Below are 21,873 nucleotides of genomic sequence, written 5' to 3'. Positions count from 1 at the left end.
AAAGGCGTTGTACTTGCCCATTGAGATCAGAAAACCATTTTGAACGTAAGATGTCGATTTTGGTTCGTGATCCTAATATAAGGAAAAAAAGCATCATCTTAGAAAACAGTCCCAGTGCAGATTAAAGGCTTTCTTGATGCTGTTAATTATCCAATATACCTCATATGAGTAATGATTTTGCGGAAAAACAAAAGTAATTGTCACTTACTGCTCTCACTCCTTTTTAAAATTCCTCTGATCCACTCCAACTTAATGGAATTTACTGACTAGGTAACATTCTCTTATGTACCTTGGGGTGACGCGCAGTAACACAAATTCTTTATTCCTCTTTGAGTCTATCCTACCCCTGCTGTACCCTGACTGATACCTCCAGGTCTGGTGAGGGTCTCCAGCTGCTGTGCTGGAGTGAAGTCTCAGAGAAGGTATGGTAATGGACCAGAAACTCAGCTCTGGGTAGTGATCTAGCATTAAACTGGTACTGTTCCTACTAAGTAATGCTTACTCTTATATTGTCATCCATCCAGCCTCACATGGAAAGAGTATTGCCTGGGTCACTTGTCCTAGCATTACTACTAGGAAAAATTATATTTTTTTCATTTTTAACATTTTTGTATATATTTACTACAGATGTATATACAGACTTATATCCTATCAAAACAGACAAGTTCATGTTTCAGGAAAAAAATAGCAACCTTGGAATCCTTTATAAAAACAAATCTCCTGTTTACAGAAAATGCAAGTATATGAATTAAAAATATGTATACTGTTTCTAGGCTAGAGCCCGGAAGAGATGTACATTACTGTTTGGTTTATAGTTTCCTGCTTCTTTCTTTTCTATTAATACTTGAATGGGAAAAGGATAAGAAAAAAACATTATTCTATACCCCAGTCTCTGATTCAGTAACCACTGCTGTGTCACTAATACTGATGATGGAGTCGTCTGGGTGGAAGGACACGTTTGGTTTCTTCTTATCCTCCTTCTCTTTCAGTTGTTTCTTATTACGCCTCTTTTTACTGTCAACATATATTAATTACAGATAAAGAGTAAGAAGTGCTCTGAAACAACAAAAATACCGATTGCTGTTCTGTAAGAAATAATACTATTAAGAAATAAACCCTGAAATAAAGATTGGAAAAGATGAACAGAGCTGCTGCATACAGATGCGTTTAAAACACAATTTTTGCCTGCTTGAAATCTACATAAAATTGTTGTAGGAACCCATAAAAATACTAGCAATCACACTAAAATCCATTAATTGTCTAATAAGCTATTTATATTAAATATTACAAACCACATAACATTTCACATCTATATCTTGTGTATAATTAATAATTACTACTCATAAGGCCTGTAAGGAATCTGTAAGAAACAAACTTCAATACCCATCAAAGTTTTCTAATTACTAGGTGACAAGTAGATTACAAGACAGCAACTGTAGCTTCTTTTTTAAAATGTGACAAGTAGATTACACGACAGCAACTGTAGCGTCAAGCACTTCTGCAGATACTATCAAAATGTATTCTAAACTCTATCTGCAGTTACTAGTGTAGCAAGTTTTCACTTTAAGAGTGAAAAACTCCTCTTGAGCCTCTGCTCTGGAATGACAGTTAAAAGCATGGTAATTGGAAGGAACCAAGTATTCCATTCTAGAACATTCTATCAGCATTCTATGAGAACTGAACAAAGATATGTAAGCAGCTTAAAAATCTGTTTTAACTGTTTGTGGAATCAATTAACATCTAATAGATGAAATTTTGTAAGTAATGAATAACATACCTAGCAAAAAAACCCCAACCCTGCTTCAGCAGGAATTTTGTTAATTAATCACTGTCTATATTAAAAAAAGCCTACACATTGAATTATACTGAAAAAGCATATAATCCTTTCCCTCTTGAAGATGACAGTGACAATATGCAGCCCAGACAGCAGTCTATCATTGTGCAAAGAGCAAATCATTTCATGAAGAGTGTATAGCAAACAGTCAGGAGACAAGAAGACCTCAAAACACAAGTAGTGGAATGAAAAACATTTCCCCTGGAATCTTCTACCTGTAAATCTCGTAAGAGCAAAAACTCTTCACACCCTAGTGATACAATTCTGCTGTGTCTTTACTAACATTTGCTATTTTATTCTCTGCTGAGAGAGTTATATCCACTCCCTTTGATGTCAAAGCTAGAAGGTACAGGCTACCAGTCAGTCTTTCAAAAGGAAGTTCCACTTCAAAAATTTGGCTTGCCTTTTTCTATTGTTCTGTACATCTCTTAGTTCAAATGGTTCAACACCAGTTTTTAGTAGCTCCATAGGTTTGGTTTGGTCTTGTCCAAAGGAAGTACTGGGCACAGAATGATGCTTCTGGAGCTGCTCAAATGCAATGATATCTTGAAGTGGAATGAGTTTTGGTGCCTAAGAGTATTCAGAGACAGAGAAAGAAGACAGAGGAAACAGGGAGGGGAATCCCAGTCAGATTGCATGAAAAAAGTAAGTCCAGTTTGGATTTCAATTAAACAAACAAAACTCCTGTAGCATTTTGTAAAGAAAATGGAAACGGAATATTAATAGCATCAGACCAGAACCTCTGCCAATATGTACATGTGTAAACTATTTTCTGAAAGTGAATGAAAAGGTGTGAATTTTCTCCACAGAACATATGAATTTTCTCCATAGAACATGTTTCACTAATATTTGCATTTCTTATGCACATAGTTCAGGATGAAGTCAGGAACCATCCAATGCACACAGAGACTGAAGAAGCACCTTTCAAGGAAAATCATTTCCATTCTTCTCAACTGGGATATACAAGCATATAAAGTCTATAAGAAATAAAATTTTTCAAAACATCAGGTATTCAGCATCCGTAAGATTTTCTTACCAAGCCTTTTACCATTCCATTTCTGCCCTGCAAGAAAGGATTTTTCATCACATTCTACTTCTGTAAATAATTCTATTATAATTTCTGGGAAAAAACCCTATTTTTTTATCATATAAATATTGTCTGTTCAGTATTTTAGACAGCAAATTCTTTACACTCATTACCAGTGATTAACTATGAATTGATTCCATAGTTGATTAAGTACGGAATGTAGAATCAATCTTATGTCATTAAAGACACTTTCAGGCTTGCAGGCTGCCTCACACTGGCACGTCAATATGCACATATGTTTAGTTCTAGATTCCTCCCAATACCTGTGCTGAACACTTCCAAAGTCCATAGCCTGTAAACGTGAACTTACTTGTGATGAATAAGAAACCATAAAACTGACAAAACACTACAACTTAGAAAAATATATTATTAAAATCCAGTACCTTCTTTTTCTCAGGTAGATTAATCTGAAGTAGTGATATTCCTGCATCCTGTAGTGTTTTTCTGGAGTCAGTACCTTTTGTTGCAGGTTTAACAGGTATTAAAGTAGTAGTGATTGGCTGCCTTACAGCTGGTGGAATTCTAGGTACTGGACCAAATTGCAAGCGCAACAGTGGAACACCAGCCAGGTTCTGAGTGGTCGGAGCTTTGTACACATCGACATTTGCAGGGAACTGTGGCCGAGGCGAAACTTCTTGCTGTCCCTCATACTGATCTAAATTCAGATATTTGGGAGGTCCCTTATGCACTCTTTCTGCCCATCTCTCCTTTTCCTCATGCATTTGCCTTGGAATCTCAGGGTTATATCTATTCTTGTGGAAATCTTCTCCTGCCTTAGTCTTTCTTGGTGTATATGATAAGGAATCTGATGAACTCCAAGCTACTCGTGGTACTGGGGGTGGTCTGGCAAAAGATGATGACATTTCTATCGGATGTAAAAATGCTGGTTTGGCATGATAACTTGATTCGAGCTTAAGCAAAGGAAATCCATTTGAGTAACTAATTTTTTTTTCAACAGGGATAAGCTTTATTTTTTTCTGGATGCCTGAGGAAGGAGCTAGGAGATGAAGTGGTTTAGTAGGCACTGAAGAATGCAAATCTTGGGATGGTGACATCAATCCTGTTTCCTTGCTGTTGCTTTCAAATAATGTCAAAGAGGCACTCATATCCAGATGATTCTAAATGAGAAAAGCAAACAAACCAGCATTTACATAGTTACCATGCACTAAATACGCACCAAAAAAACCCAATTCTTTCTATACCAATCACTACGAACACATTTCCTAACTCAACAGGATAGATAATGTATCAGACATACTGAATAGTCTTCATAAACCACACTTTGATATACCTACCTTTATTTGGCCATTGCTGCTTCCGTTTTTCACACTCTTCCTTGGCTGAAAAACAGAGCTCTCTTGACCAGCTTTTCTTTTTTCTTCTTGAGTGGGCACTTGTGTTTTTGGATAAGCATTGCTTACAGCAGTGTGTGCAGGCTGGCTCCCTGCCAGATGAACTGATTGATGCTGTGGTAACATTTGCTGCACATTTGGCACATTGGTAAAGGATGACTGCACTATTTGCATTAAACTCATGAAGTTGATCTGCTGTAGCTGAATATACACATGCACAAAGTTAACAATGCCAACAACTTCAACAGAGATCTTAGCAAAAATATCCAGGCTATGTTACAGCTGTTTGCTATCAGGTGACAAAACAAAAACCATCCCAATAATAGGATGATTCAATAATGATTCATTTGTATAATTGTATATGTGTACTGGAGTTTTTTATAAGCTACAACAAATACCTGCCACAGACAGGTTATGCTGAAGCAAGATTAATGTCTTCACTTCTTCTGTGAAGTTTCAATAAATGTAAGGTCACTTGAAATTGGCTCAATGTACTACCACAACATAAATCCTAGTACAGTTGAAAAGTTATCACAGCATCAGAATTTTTCCAAATGTAAACTATTAAAGCACATTGACTTATATAGCTAAAACACACTCAAACTTCTATTATTATACCACTAATTTTCTTGAATCAGAAGCAAGAGTTAAGTCTAAAATAAGTTTTCACAGTGATTAAGATGGGACTGGAAATCTCTTTCAAGAACAACCACATGCAGAATGCCTTTAACACAGTAATTATTTACATTTTTTTAAACAACACAGTTTGTACCATGAAAAAATCAGATCCTCTCACCTGAACTAATTTAAACATTTCATCTTGCAGCATCTGCCTAACAGTTTCTGATGCATTTGGTTTCTCTTCTCTAGAGGATTTTTCCTTGACTTCTTGCTTCTTTGCACAAACAGAAGTATGGGAGGCAAGACTTGATATAGTTGAAACAACAGTTTGAGAAGGCTGAGAATCACTTACAGAAATGTCCGCACTACTTAAGAAAGAAAAGGACAGAACTATGAAAAACATTCAGAATTCAAAACACCTATCTAAGTTTGTCTTAAATCAGTCCATAAAAATTTTAAAGATAGCTGTGTTTCATAAAAACTTAATTAATTTGTAGGAACAACTTAATAATCAACAGTGTACAATCTTGACCAGAGAGCACGTATGACATATTTCCAAACACTCCTTAAAATATTGAAAAACAGCAGTAAAGATGTAAGTTCTATCTGATTTTGTAGCCACAAGTGTATCTAAAATACTGTTTTCACTAGAGATACAGGCAGAAAACAATGACTTGACAGAAAGAAAAAAGGCCTGGTTAGTCATAAAGTCAAACAGCTGACAGAAAATGAAGAAGGACATTTTTAGTTGAAATACGGCAGAAGACAGATTCACTTTGACTTAAAGTAATGTTCCTTCAGATATTTGGGATTAAAAAGCAACAAGATTTCAGATTAAAGAAAATAATTTAAAATTTGAGTAACATGTACAATACATTACATTTTCCCACAGTGATAACAAGATCTTTTAGTAGGTAAAGAATATCAAGTACATTAATTCCCTACATAAGGAAGAGAGGGTTAGGATTTACATTAAGCTATAAAGAAACTGAAGGACTTCACTTACACCTACAGAAATTGACCCAAGAGACATATTTCTCTGTTTAAGAAAAATGCTGACATTGCTATGGATACAGGCAACCCTTGGAGCTGCCTGTACAGACTTTTTACAATTGTACAGGATGGCCTCCAAGCATGTGAACAAACAGAAGCATAAAGCAATGGCTAATGGGTAATATCTTAGATATCTAAGAGCTGTGAAGGGGCATATGAAATCTTTTGGAAGGCAATTAGAATGTGCAAGCATGGACTGAGATGCCAAAAGTTTGAATAAATTTTCTTTGAAAATAGTTGGCATGAAAAGCTCATGAAGGAAAAGAGATTAGTGACACATGAAAATGGAACCCAAAAGTATGCGTAGTTCATATCTTCCTCTAAAATGAAAAAAGCTTCATAGAGGACTGTTCTAGAACTGAAAGCCTGAGACTGACTCCTGACTCCTTTTCCCAATTCCAACATTCTCTCTATTTTGTATATATTTATGTAAATATATCAGTTGCCATAGGATATATGCATTATAATAATTTTAATTAAAATGTATTTACAAGTTTAAAATATCATCGTTCAGGTGTTCTATATGTTCTCCTATAGTAATATTATATAATGAATTCTATCCAGAAAGAGAAAACTAAACTGTCATGTCTCTTGAAATCTGATAGCTCTGAATTAACAGGTTTGATTCATGGGATATTCCAGACAACACACGAGTATGTATGATCCACAAGGATTATAGTACAAAGAAGTTTCAGGAAAAGCTACTTAGTTTGCAGGTTCAATATACTATACCTGCAAATATTTTGCAGTCAAATTTACATATCACATTACTTCAAACCAACAATTTTATTTTATTACATAAAACAGTATAGGTTTATCTTACCTAGGAACTTCCGCATCTTGTTTTGAGGAGAGTGAGTGAGAAATAGTACTAGTAACAACCTCAGTCATACTATAAAGAGAGAAAAAAATAGTATTGCAAATTCTACAATAATTTGTTATGCTGTTTTCATTTTATATACATGTATGTGTATAAATATACACATAAACTCCTGAAGAAGTATTTTAATTAGAATGAGATGAAATACTTGAAAGCCACCTGATCAAAGCTGTACTGATCTGCATTACTTCAATTACTGCATTACACTGCAATTTGAGCTGGCAAATACTGACATTCATGTTTTGTTTCCCCTAGCAATCAGAAACTGACTCAAACAAAAGCACTGGAAAAGTTCTGGCTATTCAAACAGCACGCAAAAAAGAGGTTGATTCCAGTAGACAAAGGAAGAGAAAACCCAATTTAACTAATACTGTTAATATCACTATAATCTGCATCTCTAGAAGAGAAAAAACAATGCCATAATAAATTCTTGAGGGGCATCTTACATTCAGTTAAACCAAAACCATGTAATTTTAAAATAGTAAGCGATTTCAAGTGTCTCAAAAAGTCAGCCGTTTAAGTTTTTCACAAACTTTATGTATACATAAGGACATTTATTTATATGTCATCATAATAAGATTTTCCATTTTTCCAGTTATTGTCTATCTTTCTCCTAGACATAAAATACACCTTCCCACAAACCATGCTTATTTTATTAGATCATTACTAAAATAATGACTCATCAACCCTGCACTTCGTATATGTGAAATATCTGTACATGAAACAGGAGATGACTGAAACTGTTTGAAACTGTGATTTTGTTGCTATAAACAACAGCAGCAACCCCTGAGACTTCACTGGATACCATCATTAACACAACTACTACTGTTTTTAAGCAAAGTTAAAAGAGGAATTAAAAAAACCCAACAAGTCCCTTACATATTCTGTTTAGCCTTTTTTTCCTTTGTTTCTTCCATGTTTTGATCTTCAGGACCATCTACAGCTGAAATGGTGTCCTGCTGAATATAAAAAGATGTATCTTAACTTGCAAATTTTTTCTATCCCTCCTGCTTCAATAAAGTACAGGTTTTTTGGCCTATGTATTTTTGATTAATCATCCAATTAAAAAAATATAACTAAAAAATAATCAAAATTACATACTTATCAAAAGACAGTTACAGATCAGCAACAAAGAGATATAACAATTCACCTGAGCATCTTTCTTTTTCTTAAACTCATTATTATGAGATTTTAGTTTCAAATTCGTATTCATATAGTACCCTGCATATATATTCTGCTAATCTCACACTCCCTAGGTGAAGAAGAAAATGTGGGAACAACACTATTATACACAAACTACCTACAAACTAAGAAAATGAAACAAATGTAGGATTTTACACATGCCATAGATTCACTGAAGTAAAATGTATTGCAAAATCGAAGACCACAATACATAGCATAATAGCCCTTAGCAACTTTTAAAGAAAAGATACCTATGACCAAAAATGATGCATTGAAAAAGAAGGCTCATTTATAAATCCAGAGTGAATTTTCAGACAGAAGCAAAATAAAATTCTTGATATATTTAGTTTTTTAAAAATTAATGTAATTTTATGTATATATAATTATATCTAACATATATATACATATATAAAAGCATATGTACATTTTCAAAAGTGATCAGAGCACACATCATTTTATTACCTTCTAATCATTGCTTTTATTAAGCAAGGAAGAAGATTCACCAATCCTAAACACTTTAAGCCCTCAACTTCACAAATATATTGATGAAGTCAGGATACTTTGAAAACGGTATTCATAACAATTCGATGCTTCCATGTAAGATCCTGTGACACCAGGAGAAATGCTGGAGCTGAGTAAGGCAGCCCAACCTGCTCCCTTTGTAACAACCAGCACAACTAAGGACAGCTGATGGGTGGTAGGAAGCAACTCTCTTCCGAGAGGTAGAAAAGCACCCATTTGATGACCTGACACACTCTCTAGAGAGGTGCTGCTTCCCTGGGGCTCTCCAAGAGACAACCAAGCCCGGCACAGCCCACTATTATCCGCCACTGTTGTTTCACACTGGTGCCAGTGACACATCCAGGAGCAGACTGAGAAGGGAGGGGCAATGAGGGCTCTGGAGTGCTGTTAATCCTCCCAGTCAAAGGGAAAGGGTCTGAAAGGGTTTGAATCTGCTGAATCAACAAATGGTTACAGGACTGGTGCCACGGCCAGGGGTATGGCTTCTTCAGCCATAGAACTTGCTTTGAGAAACCTCGTCTGCTGAGGGCTGATGGGGTTCATCTATCAGAGCAGGGGAAGAGCATCTCCAGCCATAGTCTTGGCAAGTGGGGAGGAGGGCATTAAACTAAAGCTGCCAGGAGAGGGGCAATTTTATGCCAGAGACAGAAAGAGATGCCTGGAGAGGGACTGCATGTCAACAGAGCACCTGAAGAGCTGCACAAAGGAATTACAGCTACTCCTGCCAGTAACTGAGCTTCACTGGAGGCCTCCATGCAAACACATATAGCATGGGGAATAAACAAGAGTTGGAGATGTGTACATCTGCCAGGTATGATTTTACTGGCATTGCAGACATGTGGTGTGATGACTCTGATGACTGGAGTGTTGGAATGGATGGATGCAGCCTCTTTAGGAAGCACAGACAGGGGAGACAAGGAGTGGGTGTCACCCTCTACGTCAATGACTAGCTGGAGTGCATGGAGATCTGCCCGGGGATGGATGAGTTGACCAAGAGTTTATGGCTCAGGTTTACCAGGAGGGCAGGGACAGGTGACATTACAGTGGGGGTCTGATAAAAGGCTGCCAACTAGGAAGATGAAGCAGATGAGGTCCTCTATATGCAGATAGGAATATGCAGATAGCCTCATGTACACAAACCCTGGTTCTCACAGGGAACTCCAATCATCCCAGTATCTGCTGGAGGGGCAACACAGCAGGGCACAGGAAATACGGAAGGTTCTGTAAGGCATTGATGATAGCTTCCTTCTACATGTGACAGAACAGCCAGTGAGGAGAGGTGCTATGGTGGACCTCAATCTGACCAACAAGGAGGAGGTGCTGGGGAATGTGAAGCTCAAGGGCAGCCTTAGCCGCAGCAACCATGAAATGGTGGAATTTGAGTTCCTCAGGGCAGTGAGGAGGGCACACAGAAAGCTCACTGACCTTCACTTCAGGAGAGCAGAGTCTGGCCTCTTCAGGGATCTGCTCGGTAGAGTCCCATGGGATAGCGCCCTGAAGGGAAGAGAGGCACAAAAAAGCTGATTAATATTCAAGAATCATCTCCTCCAGCCTCAGGAGTGATGCATCCCAACAAAGAGGAAGGTAGGGAAAAACGCCAGGAGGCTTGCATAGATGAACAAGGAGTTCCCAGACAAAGTCAAACACAAAAATGAAGCTTACAGAGGGTGGAAACAAGGACAGGGTGAGGAATACTGAGAGATTGTCCAAGCCAAACATTTCCTGGGCTGCACCCAAAGCAATGTGGCCAGCAGATTGAGGGAGGCAATTCTCCCCTCTATTCTGTCCTCAGAAGACTCACTGGAGTACTGTGTTCAGCTCTGTGCCCACCAATACAAGAAGGACATGGACCTACTAAAGCAAGCCCAGGACAAAGGGTGTTCAGGGGCCTGGAGCACCTATGAGGAAAGGCTGACAGAGTTGGGGTTGTTCAGCATAATGAACAGAAAGCTCTAGGGAGACCTTAGAGCAGTCTTTCAGTAGCTCAAGGAGCCTACAGGAAAGCTGGAGATGAACCTCTTACAAAGAGCACATAGTAATAGGAGAGGGGGAATTACTTCAAACTGAAAAAGGGTGGGTTTAGATTAGATTAGAGGAAGAAATTCTTTCCTGTGAGGAGGTGAGGAACTGGAATAGGTCGCCCAGAGAAGTTGTGGATGTCCCATCCATGAATGTGTTCAAGACCAGGTTGGATGGGGCCCTGGATAATCTACCTGGTCTAGTAGAAGGCGTCCCTGCCCATGGCAGGGGGTTTGGAATGAGATGATCTTTCAGGTCCCTTCCAAATCCAAATGTTTCTATTATCCCTGACGATTCTGTGGTAACTTGCCTGTTCTCTTTGATGTTCTACAGGTTTGATCTTGACAGAGCTATTGGAGCTCTTCGGAGTTTCATATGGCTCCTCAAAGAACTCTACAAAATAAACACAATTACTCTAAATTAGAAAACTACATGGATTATAGTACTTTTATGCAATTTCTGACAGCAGGTCACATTAATTCACTCTTTTACTAGTGTGGAGTAAAGTGTTCAAAGTTGCTTCAGCAAATTCAAAATTGCGCTCTTAGTAGTGTTGATACATGCTCCCGAAGAGAGAGGTAAAAAAAAAGCAGCTTATATAAAGGGTACAAATACGATAACTTATGCATACTCAGCTGTTAAAATTTGCAAATTGTTTTACACACTTGCATGAATATTTCTGGAATGAACGTATATGAGAGAACAGAACATGTTCTCTCATATATATCATACATTGTTCTATCTCTATAGCAAAAAAGTAACATAAGTGAAATAGTAATTGGAAAGTCTTGATAAAGCAATTTTATATAATTTAGTTATAATACAAACTGGATAAAATAATTCCAATACAACAATGAAAACACTCACATTTTTTGATTAAATAAACAGAGGGACATAAAATCATACTCATGCAAAACTACTGCTTTATATGTCAGACCATAGTAAAAGGATACACCATTAAAACAAACCTTGTTCTGGTGTTACACTCAACTCCTGTTGAACAAATGGTCCCACTTCATTCAGATCTTCAGTCATTAGAGGGACAGAATTATTTCCATGATTAATTTCCTTCTTATCAAAATATTTTGACTTTGTAGACATTCTGGTAATTGGGATTACAAAAGGTAATTAACAACATAAGTATCTGGCTCACTTCGAGTATGCTGCTCCTTTCAGATTGCAGGCTAGTGCCTAACTGTAAAATAAACACTGTTGTGATATAATCAATATTCATTTAAGTTTTCTCTCTGACTATGACTTCAACCAAGCTTAATTTTTTTTTGTGGATAGCTGTGATATTTTAGTGTCATTAATGGTACACTCTTTCAGATGAGCTGTTTCCAGAAAAATGTAACCAACACACACGATCTACCAAAAATGGAAGCAAACCTGTGCTATGTCTTCAAAATCATCTGGTTAAGGCTACACTTATCTCCCTCACAGAAACTTCCTTTATTAAAAAAAAATAGCAAATTGTCAGACAAGACATACAACAATGTCTCAAAATACTAGAGATTATTTTCAGAGTACTAGAGATCTATCTAACTCTCTCTCTATACATGTATCTTCTAATACTAGAGATCTATTTTTTTCTTTATTGCAACAGAAGATGAAATGCCACAGAGGAGTTCAGGTTAAGGATTCTTCATCTTCAGGACAGTGCAAGATATCAACAAATATTACTGCTTTTTCCATCTATTTTTCTGACAAGCACACATATGAACACAGCTAGATTACAAATCCAGGGGAAAATAAACGAACATTGTGAACTCAAATCATAAATCATCTCAAATCATAAAAAATTACAGTGAAGAGAGGGGAAGTTATCTGAATTCTTTGAGAAAACCATGATACCCATGATACTGGAAATCTAGATTCTATTTCCACATTACTAAGTTTATAAACAACCATGTACAATTCACTTAATATGCAACAGCTACATTATTCTCTACCTAATGTACCTGCGCTGATGGAGAATATTTAATCTGCTTCATGCAGCTGTAACCAATATGCACAACTTTGACTTTTCACTCAAAACGAAACACATATATAACACATAATAACAGTGGATCTTTTCATGGTGCTCAACAGAAGAATTATGATCAACTAGAGCTCTTAGGTTAAAAAAAAAAATTACCCCAAATCACTTTCACAAAGATCATCATAGGCTTGTACATTCTGGACACCAGGAGGAGAACTGGCCACTATGGAAGAGCCTTCATCCATACTACTTTCTTTGTCTGTTCTAGACTGGGCCTCTGATAGAGATGCAATTTCTTTCAGATACTGATTATCTGGATGCTATTAATAAAAATAATGATAAACAAAATTCACTACTTTAAAAAAAACCAAAAAACCAGACACTTTTAAAAAACCACAATGCTTTCATATAGAATGATTATGCTTAATTCGTATCCTTTTCTTTATCATAGAGCCAAGAAATCCTGGATTAACAGTTGCCTGTGAAACGCTGAGTTTCTGCCCTTTTTGCATTAAGTGAAGCAATGGTCCTCTGAATTATCCAAATGAAATCTAAGAAAGATTTGTCAGTGTCAACTGAGTGTTAATTGTCAAAGACACTATATGACAATATAATCGAGACAAATATATACAGTAAGATTTGGCCTTAATCAGGTGTAATATGGAACTCTCAAATTACCACTGAAAACAGTATGAAAGGCAAAGACATACATAATCTTGTGGTTAGGTGCATGCAGAAAATTTGTAAGCTGTAAATAAAATACTTGTCCAAAAAACCAGAAAATACAAGCGAAAAGTATGAAAAAAAAAAATCTCTTTTGAAATGGGAGAAAAGCCTTCTCAAAAAAGTCCCACAACTCTCTCCCCTCAAAGCCTTTAACGTATTCTCTGATTCTAGGTACTGTTAATTAAAGGAGCTAAGTGATCCAGTTGTCCTGAAAGTATAAACTAAAGCAATACCTACCAGGTTCTCCTGGCAAATCTCTTCTTTCATATACACACATATATTCCAAATCTCTGTAACAGTGCTAGTCATTTTTCATCAGTCTTTAACCAGTCTAAATACTCCAGTCAGACTGTATCTGCACTGTCCTCAAAGACAAATGAACTTAAGCTCTTCCAAGAGAAACTACTTCTTTATTCTTTGCCTTGCTTTGCCATATTCTATCTCCAGCAGTAGGTTTCCTCAAAGATGATGTCTAAGACTAGACACAGTGGCCAAACTTACAGGAATTTGTGCAAAAAATGTGGTATCTGGATAAATGAGCTATATTTTGAACTTCCAGAGAACTTCCATCTCCAACTCAAGTATTTTTACAGAGAGAATTTCAGTATTTCTGGAATTTTTCTCTTTTCTTAGCAACTCTTAAAAGAAAGGCTGTTACTCAATACTCCAGGTTTTACTGAGAACAGAACTATGAGGTAAAACATGTATGTGACTTTCTTTACTGGCATAACTCACTCACACATTTCATTGACACTTGTCCCATCCTTTTTCTTACCTTACATCTAAAGCTCTTTGTTAGAGATCTGTCTCCATATAGCTGTTCTAACAACCAAAAAGATGAAAGGACAGCTGCCGATGATGTTTTCACATGTATCATTGGGAGAGGCTCCTCTAAAGAATCTTGTTTATTGGAACCACAGAGCAGTCTTTTATCGGACCATCTGATCATCCACTCCAGCAATTTTGCAATATTGCTCAACTTGCCTGTCAATTCTATAGGCAGTTCTTCTGCTGGCAGAATACCAACTACATCAAGAGTTTTGTAAATGTATTTAGAAGTTGCCTGAGTTTGCAGGGTAGAGGAAGTATGCTTAGGAAAGGTCTGGCTTGCTAGTGCAACAGTGACTTCTTGATTGTCAGTCTGAGCTCTGTAAATTGACTTGTATTTTAAACCAAATAATCCTTCTTGATGTCCTTTCATTAGGTTATGCACAGAAGGTTCTGTGGTCTGTACAATGGACTGTACAATTGTTGGTTTTTCCAAAATATTTTTGCTTTCACTACAGGCAGGCACTTTTTCAGGATCACAAGATGCCAGGGTGACAGTATAGCAAGACCCTGCGCTAAACACACTTTGACTTCTAGTTTTGTTTTGTCGACGTTTTAGTGTTGTGTGAACATCAAAAAAGAGAGAGTTCAATTCATGCTCTCGAAGCAGCCCAGAAAAGCTAGTGAGAAATGGAATTCCAAGCTCACCATACTTTATCAGGTCTCTCTCAAGAACATAACTCAAAAAGAGTTCTAAAAATCTAACATACTCATCATCATCACGTTCAAATTCCCATGCACCAACTACAGGCAAATTACATGGATTAAGCATGTCTCTTTGACATACTTTGTGTTTTGTTTTACAATTAGGAGCTTTTATCTTGTGTGTGGTATTTTTGCTGCCTATTTCCCTTTGTCGTTGGAGTTCGTTATCCCTGTAAGACAATAAATGTAAGAACCATTAATACCCAAATCCATTTTAAGAATTACATGCAACATTAGTTCCTTTTCTTCCATTGGTGTTAAAAAAGGCAAATGAACAAACCCAAATTTACATTAGTACAATGCTGAAGTGGTAGATTAATCAAATCCAAAATCCATAGACAGAAACTAGGCAGTAACATGTGGACATAGCTGATAATAATTTACACTTCAATAACATATTAGTCACATACTAACTGATATAACATCCTAAGATGTTCTAAGATTTGGTAAATTTGTAATTCTTCACTTGATAAATCACCCAAAGTGACAATCACCCTGTTTGGTGAAGAGATTACTTGATCAGCAGGACACAACTCTTTTTTCTTTCGTTTTCCCCTTTATTTAAATCAAAAGCTTTCTGCTGCAATTTTTTCATACCTTGGGAATGACGGCGTTTGAGCTCTTGTTTCCTCAGTAAACAAAGCATTGGAAAGTGTGTCTGCTGTGTCTGTATCACTATATATCTGAGGATTCCCAAGATCAGTAAGTGTGCTCGTGCTAAGACTAGTGCCTAGTGAGAATCTGTCATAACAGTGTTCCTCATCATTTGATGCTCCCTCTTCTACTGGCTCCCAAATGTTGATTTCTATAGGGCCTATGTTCTTTACTACACGTCTCAAGGCCTTCTTCCTCACTTCTTCAGCAGCCTGTATAACAACAGACATCATTTCTTCATTTTCAGGGCCTACTAAAAGAAAGAAAACCAAGTTTTCAATCTTAATCTTCAGTTTTGAGTTAGTGTCTCAAATTTAGACATGAATTAGATTTCAACTAAAATCATAAATTAGAGTAATTTATAAATTTAACAAGAAACTGTGATAAAGTGAAGAACCACCAACACTTTGAAAGCCATGATACTCTGTGATTGGTATACACATACCAGACAGAAAATACAGAAATTGTCACAAAACTCAGCTGTCTAACTGAAAACTACAATAATTGTTTTGCATGGAGTATGAAAGAAAGTATTCTCACAAATTAGAAAGTAGGATAAAAAATAAAATTTGTTTAAAATTTCCTGAAGAGGGATGAACATTACCTTTAACAATACTGTGACTTAGTCGCTCTTGAAGTCCATGATATTTATCTCTTAGTGAAACCCTTATATCTTCAGGATTAGGAAATGCTTTTACAAAAATCTCTGCCACCTACACAAAAAAAAAGAGCATCTTTTCCAGTAGCTAACATACAAGTAAGGTGTCTTTTCACACAGAACTTATACCACTAGAAAATCTAACTAGTAGCTCTTCCAAGGAGGAGAAATATTTGTGATAATCTCTATTGCTTTTATTCTAGTTTTAAGGTCTTTCACCTTTTTTATTGGTGGCAATTCTCCAAGCAGACTCAAAATTACATCTTGAACTAATTCTTCAACATTCATGAACCTGCAGAAAGGAAGCATTCGACAAGCCCACTCCACTGCATTCAGACAATGCTCAACTGTGGAGACATCATATCCATTCTTATTCAGATCCTAAAAAAATCACCAGAAACATTAATTGGTATGAACAATATATTTCAGCAAAATTATTCATACATTACAAATAGTAATGCTTCTTTCCTAGAAAATAAAAATCTCTAACTTATCTGCCAAACAGTAGTGCGTGAGGGCAGGAGACAGATCAAGGTTGTAATAGATCACAATGTACATTAAAAAAAAAAAAGGAGAAAAAAAGAAGAGCTTTTTTAAACCAGCTTAGGAAATAATTCCATTAACACTCTGCTGAAGAGTCTGTTTGCAGTCAGGGTAAAACTTGAGGATTTGCCTAAACTGTGAAGTAAATAATCCTACTTCTGACTTCAGGTGATCATAAATTCTTTCTCGTGAGCAAGATAATTAAGCCTTGCAAGAGGCTTTTAAGATGGATCAGTTTATTTTGAACAGTATTTTCTATCTCATTTGCCACTGTCACACAAAGTACAGAAAAATCAGAATATTCTACCATTTGAAACAGAGCCATCCTGTTTATCTGAAACTTGGTTTTTCTGGTGAAGAAAAATTTTGGACTTTTTACAGAATACATGACAAATATGCTAGTAGTTTCTTTCTTTTTCTTCCTGAACCTCTGACATCAATTGATGAGGGTATAAGTAAAGAAAAGGTGATGAAGTTTTTATTTTTTTCATTATTCTTTCTGAAAACCCTGTATATTTAGTACACCATAAACCCCATTTTGTGTGTATTAAATACACACTATTCAGGAAATACCCAAAATATCTTGACCTAATGGGGAAAAAAAACCCCACCCAGACAGTAAATTCTTAGGTCAACGAATGTAGAAGCTATTGCTCTCCTGGCAGCTATTGCTCTTCTGAGTTAAATACCAAGCAAAAGCCTAACAGAAATACTGTCAGGAAGATGGAGTTCACATGCACAGCACTGCTCCGTAGCATCAAACACATGATTCACATTGGAAGCACTGCGCTCATTTTATTTTATTACGCAAATAAAAGTTCTCACAGAAATATACAACAGACCTTTCGAATTCTTCTCATAGCTTCACACAATTAAAATGTACCTCTACTATATTACTAATGTAATTACCTTGATATTGTTAATATTTTCCCTTGCAGTTTGGTACCGCCTACAGTTGTCAGATAATTTTTCACGAACATGAAACATCCAGCATAATGCACAGAACTCCCTGAACCAACCTACAAATACAAACATGCAATATGGTGAGATTCTATTTAAATAAATTAAATAGAACAGCTTGATATTTTTCAGTATTGCTCTGGAGCTACAGCTCCTTAGTCCCACTTAGTGTTCATGTTCTTTCACATCTGTCAGGTCTGTAGCATGACCCCCTGCCCTGAATCTAGAACTGCACATTTTAGAATAAGAGTTTTGATAACTAACATAAAACCTGGAAATGAAATGTGTTCCTGACACATTGCAATATACTATTTCAAGCTAATAAGAGTTTATTTGCCACATGTGGATTTTCTCTAAATTATTTTATGTTATTGCATACAGACCTAAAATTTTACAGGTCATGTCATCAAACTGATGGCGTCCAGAAGATGTAGATCCACAGAGAACAGTGCGGAAACTGCAGTAACGAAGCAAAGTCTCTGGGAATGGACTCAGCGAAGGAAGAGAACCTTTCATTCGAATCTATAAAAATAAGTAAATAAACAATCAAAATGGAAATGAAAATCAGTTAACATTTTACATGCATCACTACAGAATGCACAGCCTCTTGGATATTAGCAGAATACTGCCAAGATGAGTAAAACTCCCTTAAGCTGGCTTTCCATTTTCTTCAACTCACTACTCCAAAAATTCATTTAAGGGAATATGTTTAATATGAGCTATGGCACAAAAAATGCTTTTGTTTGAATGGTACTCATGATTACTGTGAAATACAAGAGTAACAAAGTATAAGAAGAACTAAGATCACAACCAAGAAACCAGATTAATTCAACACAGTCCAGGTTGCTGTCACCAAGGCTAATCAGCTTTGCCTCCAGTTTCAGTTGGTACGTCTGACCAGCTCCCCATGCCAACATTAGGCATGTGACCATGCAAACAGAAGTAAATACTTGTTAGTCAGACCAGTTTGTGATCTCAGTCACTGCATTAATGCTGCTGCAAGGGCATTGCAGGAAGAGAGACAGCCACTGTATTAACTCAATCTTCCTTAAGTAGCTGTGTTACAATGACCTAAGGAAAGGCTGATTTTACACAAAAACTTTTAATCTATTTATTCTGAACTTGCTTCTGTGCAAACAAATTGCACAAAAGTAAAATGAGATCTTACAAGTTCTATGCATGGAGATGACCCTTTACCTGAAGTGAGCATTATCTTCTCTGTTCCATATCCAACCCTAAGTGATTTGGAGCATGTTTCCACCTAACAGCTATAACTCCCAATTAAAGTCTGCTTTTTTCTTTCAAATGGACAATAAATGAATTTGTATGTTACCAAGCAGGTATAGAAAGACACCCAAAAGGAAACACTTTATGAATTAGACATCCTAAATCTTTAAGTTCTGGTTTCCTAAAAAAAATGAACATGAGTGTAAAACTAGAAGATGACACGTACAAAACATGACATCAAAGCCCAGGTGAGACTGAATGCTCCTGCAGCTGCAAATTTGTCAGTAATCTTTACAACTGATAATCAAGTTAAAAATATGAAGTTAAATGTTTACTTTCTGCATAACTTTTCTTGCCCACTTCAGTTGCCTAATATACCACTGTGCTGCGGAGCAAGAACAACGAGCAGCCCGCAAGAGCAAGATAATTCGCTGAAGAACTCCTGACACTTTCTGACGGACTTCTTTCTCCATTTTTAGAAGAATGCCATCGCTGTCTTCCTGAAAATGCAAAGACAAACAAACCCCAAAATTAGAAAGGACATATAATTAAATGTTGTTTCTGGTCCTAATCCCTTCTTCTTTACAGCATGCACACGTACTTTCTTATCATCGTTGTGCTACTTAAGTAAACAAGCAGATATGAAAGAAAACAGAAAAATGAGCTGAAAGGAACCAGAACAAAGCTCATGAAGGTTCATAAATACATCTAAACAAACACACAAGAAACATACTTACTTCACTGAGGGAAGCTGGCTGAGGACAGTACAATGGTGGTGCTGGAAGATAAAGCCCAACTGGAACCAAACCGTAAAACTTTCTGCAAAGATCCTTGGCAGAATCCATCAAAAGCTGAAATGTCTCTGAGAGAATATCAACATCTGCCATAACAGCTGCTTTTAGTAGTTCCTGTATTTTATTGTAAAGAACATCTGCATCTTCCTCTTCAATGGGATCTATGACATATTAAGCGCAGAAGCTGATAAATTAATTGTATCAATACATGGATCTTCATTCTGACATCATGAGATTATGTTATCTGAATTTGCATTCATATATTACAATGACAGACTTCATCTACTTGCTTTAAGATAAGATCTCATACATTTAAAAATAGTATTCAATTATTAATTTTAAATTTTGCTCCATTACTGTGGAGGCTATTGCTTTTCTAGGCAGAGAATTGAACTCTTTAGCCAGGCATTTGCTTGGCATAACATTCTGGCAGATGATTCTTAACAAGAAGGCATAAACTAGGTACACTATTAATAAGGACTGAAGCAACTCTTTTATCAGTAAGTACATCCACCTGTTGATAAGAACTTGAAATGTTTTCAAAGAGATAAAAACAGAGTAAAAAATACAGATTGTGCCAGTAAACTTCCTGTAAAATGTAAATGAAGGCAGATTGATCTAGCTAATGGTGTGCATTTCAGGAGTAAAGTATTTAGTTAGGACCTCGCAGGACCTGCAGGTACCAGTGAAGACCTGGCCAACAGCCAGTGTTGGGGTTCCTCCCCCGTGGCGTGGGGTCCAGGGGGAGGGGCACCCTGGGGTGGAGGCCCTGGGGTTTCCCTGCTCCCTGGTCAACCTCGTTCCCCCCTTGGTTGTTTTGTGTTCCCCTGCCCAGGAAGGACCCTGGTTGTCCCCTGATTGCTACAGCTCCTCGGCAGTCCCCGGCCATACGGCTGGAAAATAAACATCTCTCTGAAACATCTATCAGGAATCGGTCCTTATATTTCTTTTCCACAGGCCTCGTTGTCTATACAAGTTGCAGTAATTCCCTGCTGCAACAAGCCAGAGAGACAACTGAGAGACCTGCTTGTGTGTCTTCCTGTCTCTAAGGGCAAGACAAGAGGAGAACCAGGGAGTCATGACCACACGCCAGAAATACAGTGTGTACCTAGGTATGTGTGTGTCAGGCATCTGGACAGGCTGTATACTCAAGGCCAGATACTGCAGCGGTGCATGGACAGTGTGTGTGTGGGGGAAGAGGGTGTTTGTGAGTGGGTCTGTACTGGGAAACAGAGAGGGGCTGGGGCTTTGGGGGCTCATATACACAGACATGAGCAACCTGTGACACTCAGCTACTGGTCTTGCTACTGGCCCAGCTACTGGAAGAATGTACAAACAGGTATCTATATGCAGACCTTCACCCTGACGAAGAGGAGAGGGAAATGTGTTAGGATTGTTGGTGCTGCCCGTGTTAGCAGTGAGCAGGTCTGTAGGAGTTCATGTGTGGCCAGTTGTATGTAAGTGCTGTGTATGTGTGCTTGTGTATGTGCCTACTGGGAACACAGCCTTGCTAGCTGCTGGACCTGGAGACCCACTTTAAGAGAAAGGAAAACCCAAAACGAAACACCTTCTTGTAGCTAATTTCAAGTGTGATGATACTTTCCATACTGTTAATACATTAAATTTTTGTTTAACGAAGCTTTAGTTTTCTTCCAAACAAGTTAATATCAAATATAGTCAAATAAGAGTTTGGACAATACAAATACAGAAGACAAGATTGATAATACACTCCATTTCTGGAATGATCAAAGCCAAAACACACACCCTCACGAAGTTAAAGTGCTTGAATACATTACAACAGTAATACACAGACTGGAGAAGAGAAAGCAATTGTTTCTTTCTCAGAGTATAATACATACTGAGTATGTAGTCAAATAACATGAAAAATAACCACAATTATTTTTCATTTCAAGTACCTGTGAACTTCTTGTATTTAATATGTCCTGATGGTTCAGAAGTTACTGGCTGTCCTAATAGAGACTGTAACTTTTCCTGAAAAGTCTGCATTGGTAATAAGCTTAATGGCAGGTGACACTCTGCTTTTTTCAGTCTGAAAGTATAATAAGAAACTTCTCATGAATAACAAAGTAATATCCATACATAATCCACTGAAGATCTGTTAAATGAATACCTATGTTAAAATAATTAATCATAACACCTTAAGTCCTATACCTACCAGGAGCCTGGGAACATAAATTTCTAAGGCAATATATATGGCTTGTCACAATAAACTTCATGCAAATAACT

At 37.0% G+C, this 21,873-nt stretch overlaps 1 protein-coding gene across 10 annotated transcripts in view; it reads right to left on the bottom strand.

Moving 5' to 3' along the window:
- Nucleotides 1-21,873, bottom strand: part of CPLANE1 (ciliogenesis and planar polarity effector 1) — a 60,247-nt gene that overhangs the window by 15,628 nt on the left and 22,746 nt on the right. For 6 of the 10 annotated variants that reach the window (XM_032095548.1, XM_032095549.1, XM_032095540.1 and 3 more), the window contains 21 exons: nt 21,543-21,676; nt 19,570-19,787; nt 19,168-19,332; nt 17,989-18,127; nt 17,555-17,664; nt 16,322-16,483; nt 16,049-16,157; nt 15,388-15,697; nt 14,033-14,960; nt 12,688-12,851; nt 11,519-11,652; nt 10,861-10,943; nt 9,957-10,025; nt 7,707-7,786; nt 6,771-6,839; nt 5,070-5,262; nt 4,217-4,474; nt 3,305-4,039; nt 2,238-2,404; nt 885-1,014; nt 18-72 (listed from right to left, as the gene is read on the bottom strand). In XM_032095548.1, coding sequence (XP_031951439.1) covers nt 18-72; nt 885-1,014; nt 2,238-2,404; nt 3,305-4,039; nt 4,217-4,474; nt 5,070-5,262; nt 6,771-6,839; nt 7,707-7,786; nt 9,957-10,025; nt 10,861-10,943; nt 11,519-11,652; nt 12,688-12,851; nt 14,033-14,960; nt 15,388-15,697; nt 16,049-16,157; nt 16,322-16,483; nt 17,555-17,664; nt 17,989-18,127; nt 19,168-19,332; nt 19,570-19,787; nt 21,543-21,676 — 4,412 coding nt within the window. The remainder of the gene's footprint in view (nt 1-17; nt 73-884; nt 1,015-2,237; nt 2,405-3,304; nt 4,040-4,216; nt 4,475-5,069; nt 5,263-6,770; nt 6,840-7,706; nt 7,787-9,956; nt 10,026-10,860; nt 10,944-11,518; nt 11,653-12,687; nt 12,852-14,032; nt 14,961-15,387; nt 15,698-16,048; nt 16,158-16,321; nt 16,484-17,554; nt 17,665-17,988; nt 18,128-19,167; nt 19,333-19,569; nt 19,788-21,542; nt 21,677-21,873) is intronic. The other 4 variants (XM_032095541.1, XM_032095546.1, XM_032095543.1 and 1 more) reach the window with 3 other exon arrangements.

This window comes from Corvus moneduloides, chromosome Z, assembly GCF_009650955.1.
Source record: "Corvus moneduloides isolate bCorMon1 chromosome Z, bCorMon1.pri, whole genome shotgun sequence".
NCBI lineage: Eukaryota > Metazoa > Chordata > Aves > Passeriformes > Corvidae > Corvus > Corvus moneduloides.
The sequence above is the reverse complement of the archived record's forward strand: the minus strand, read 5'-3'. Positions and strand labels throughout refer to the sequence as shown.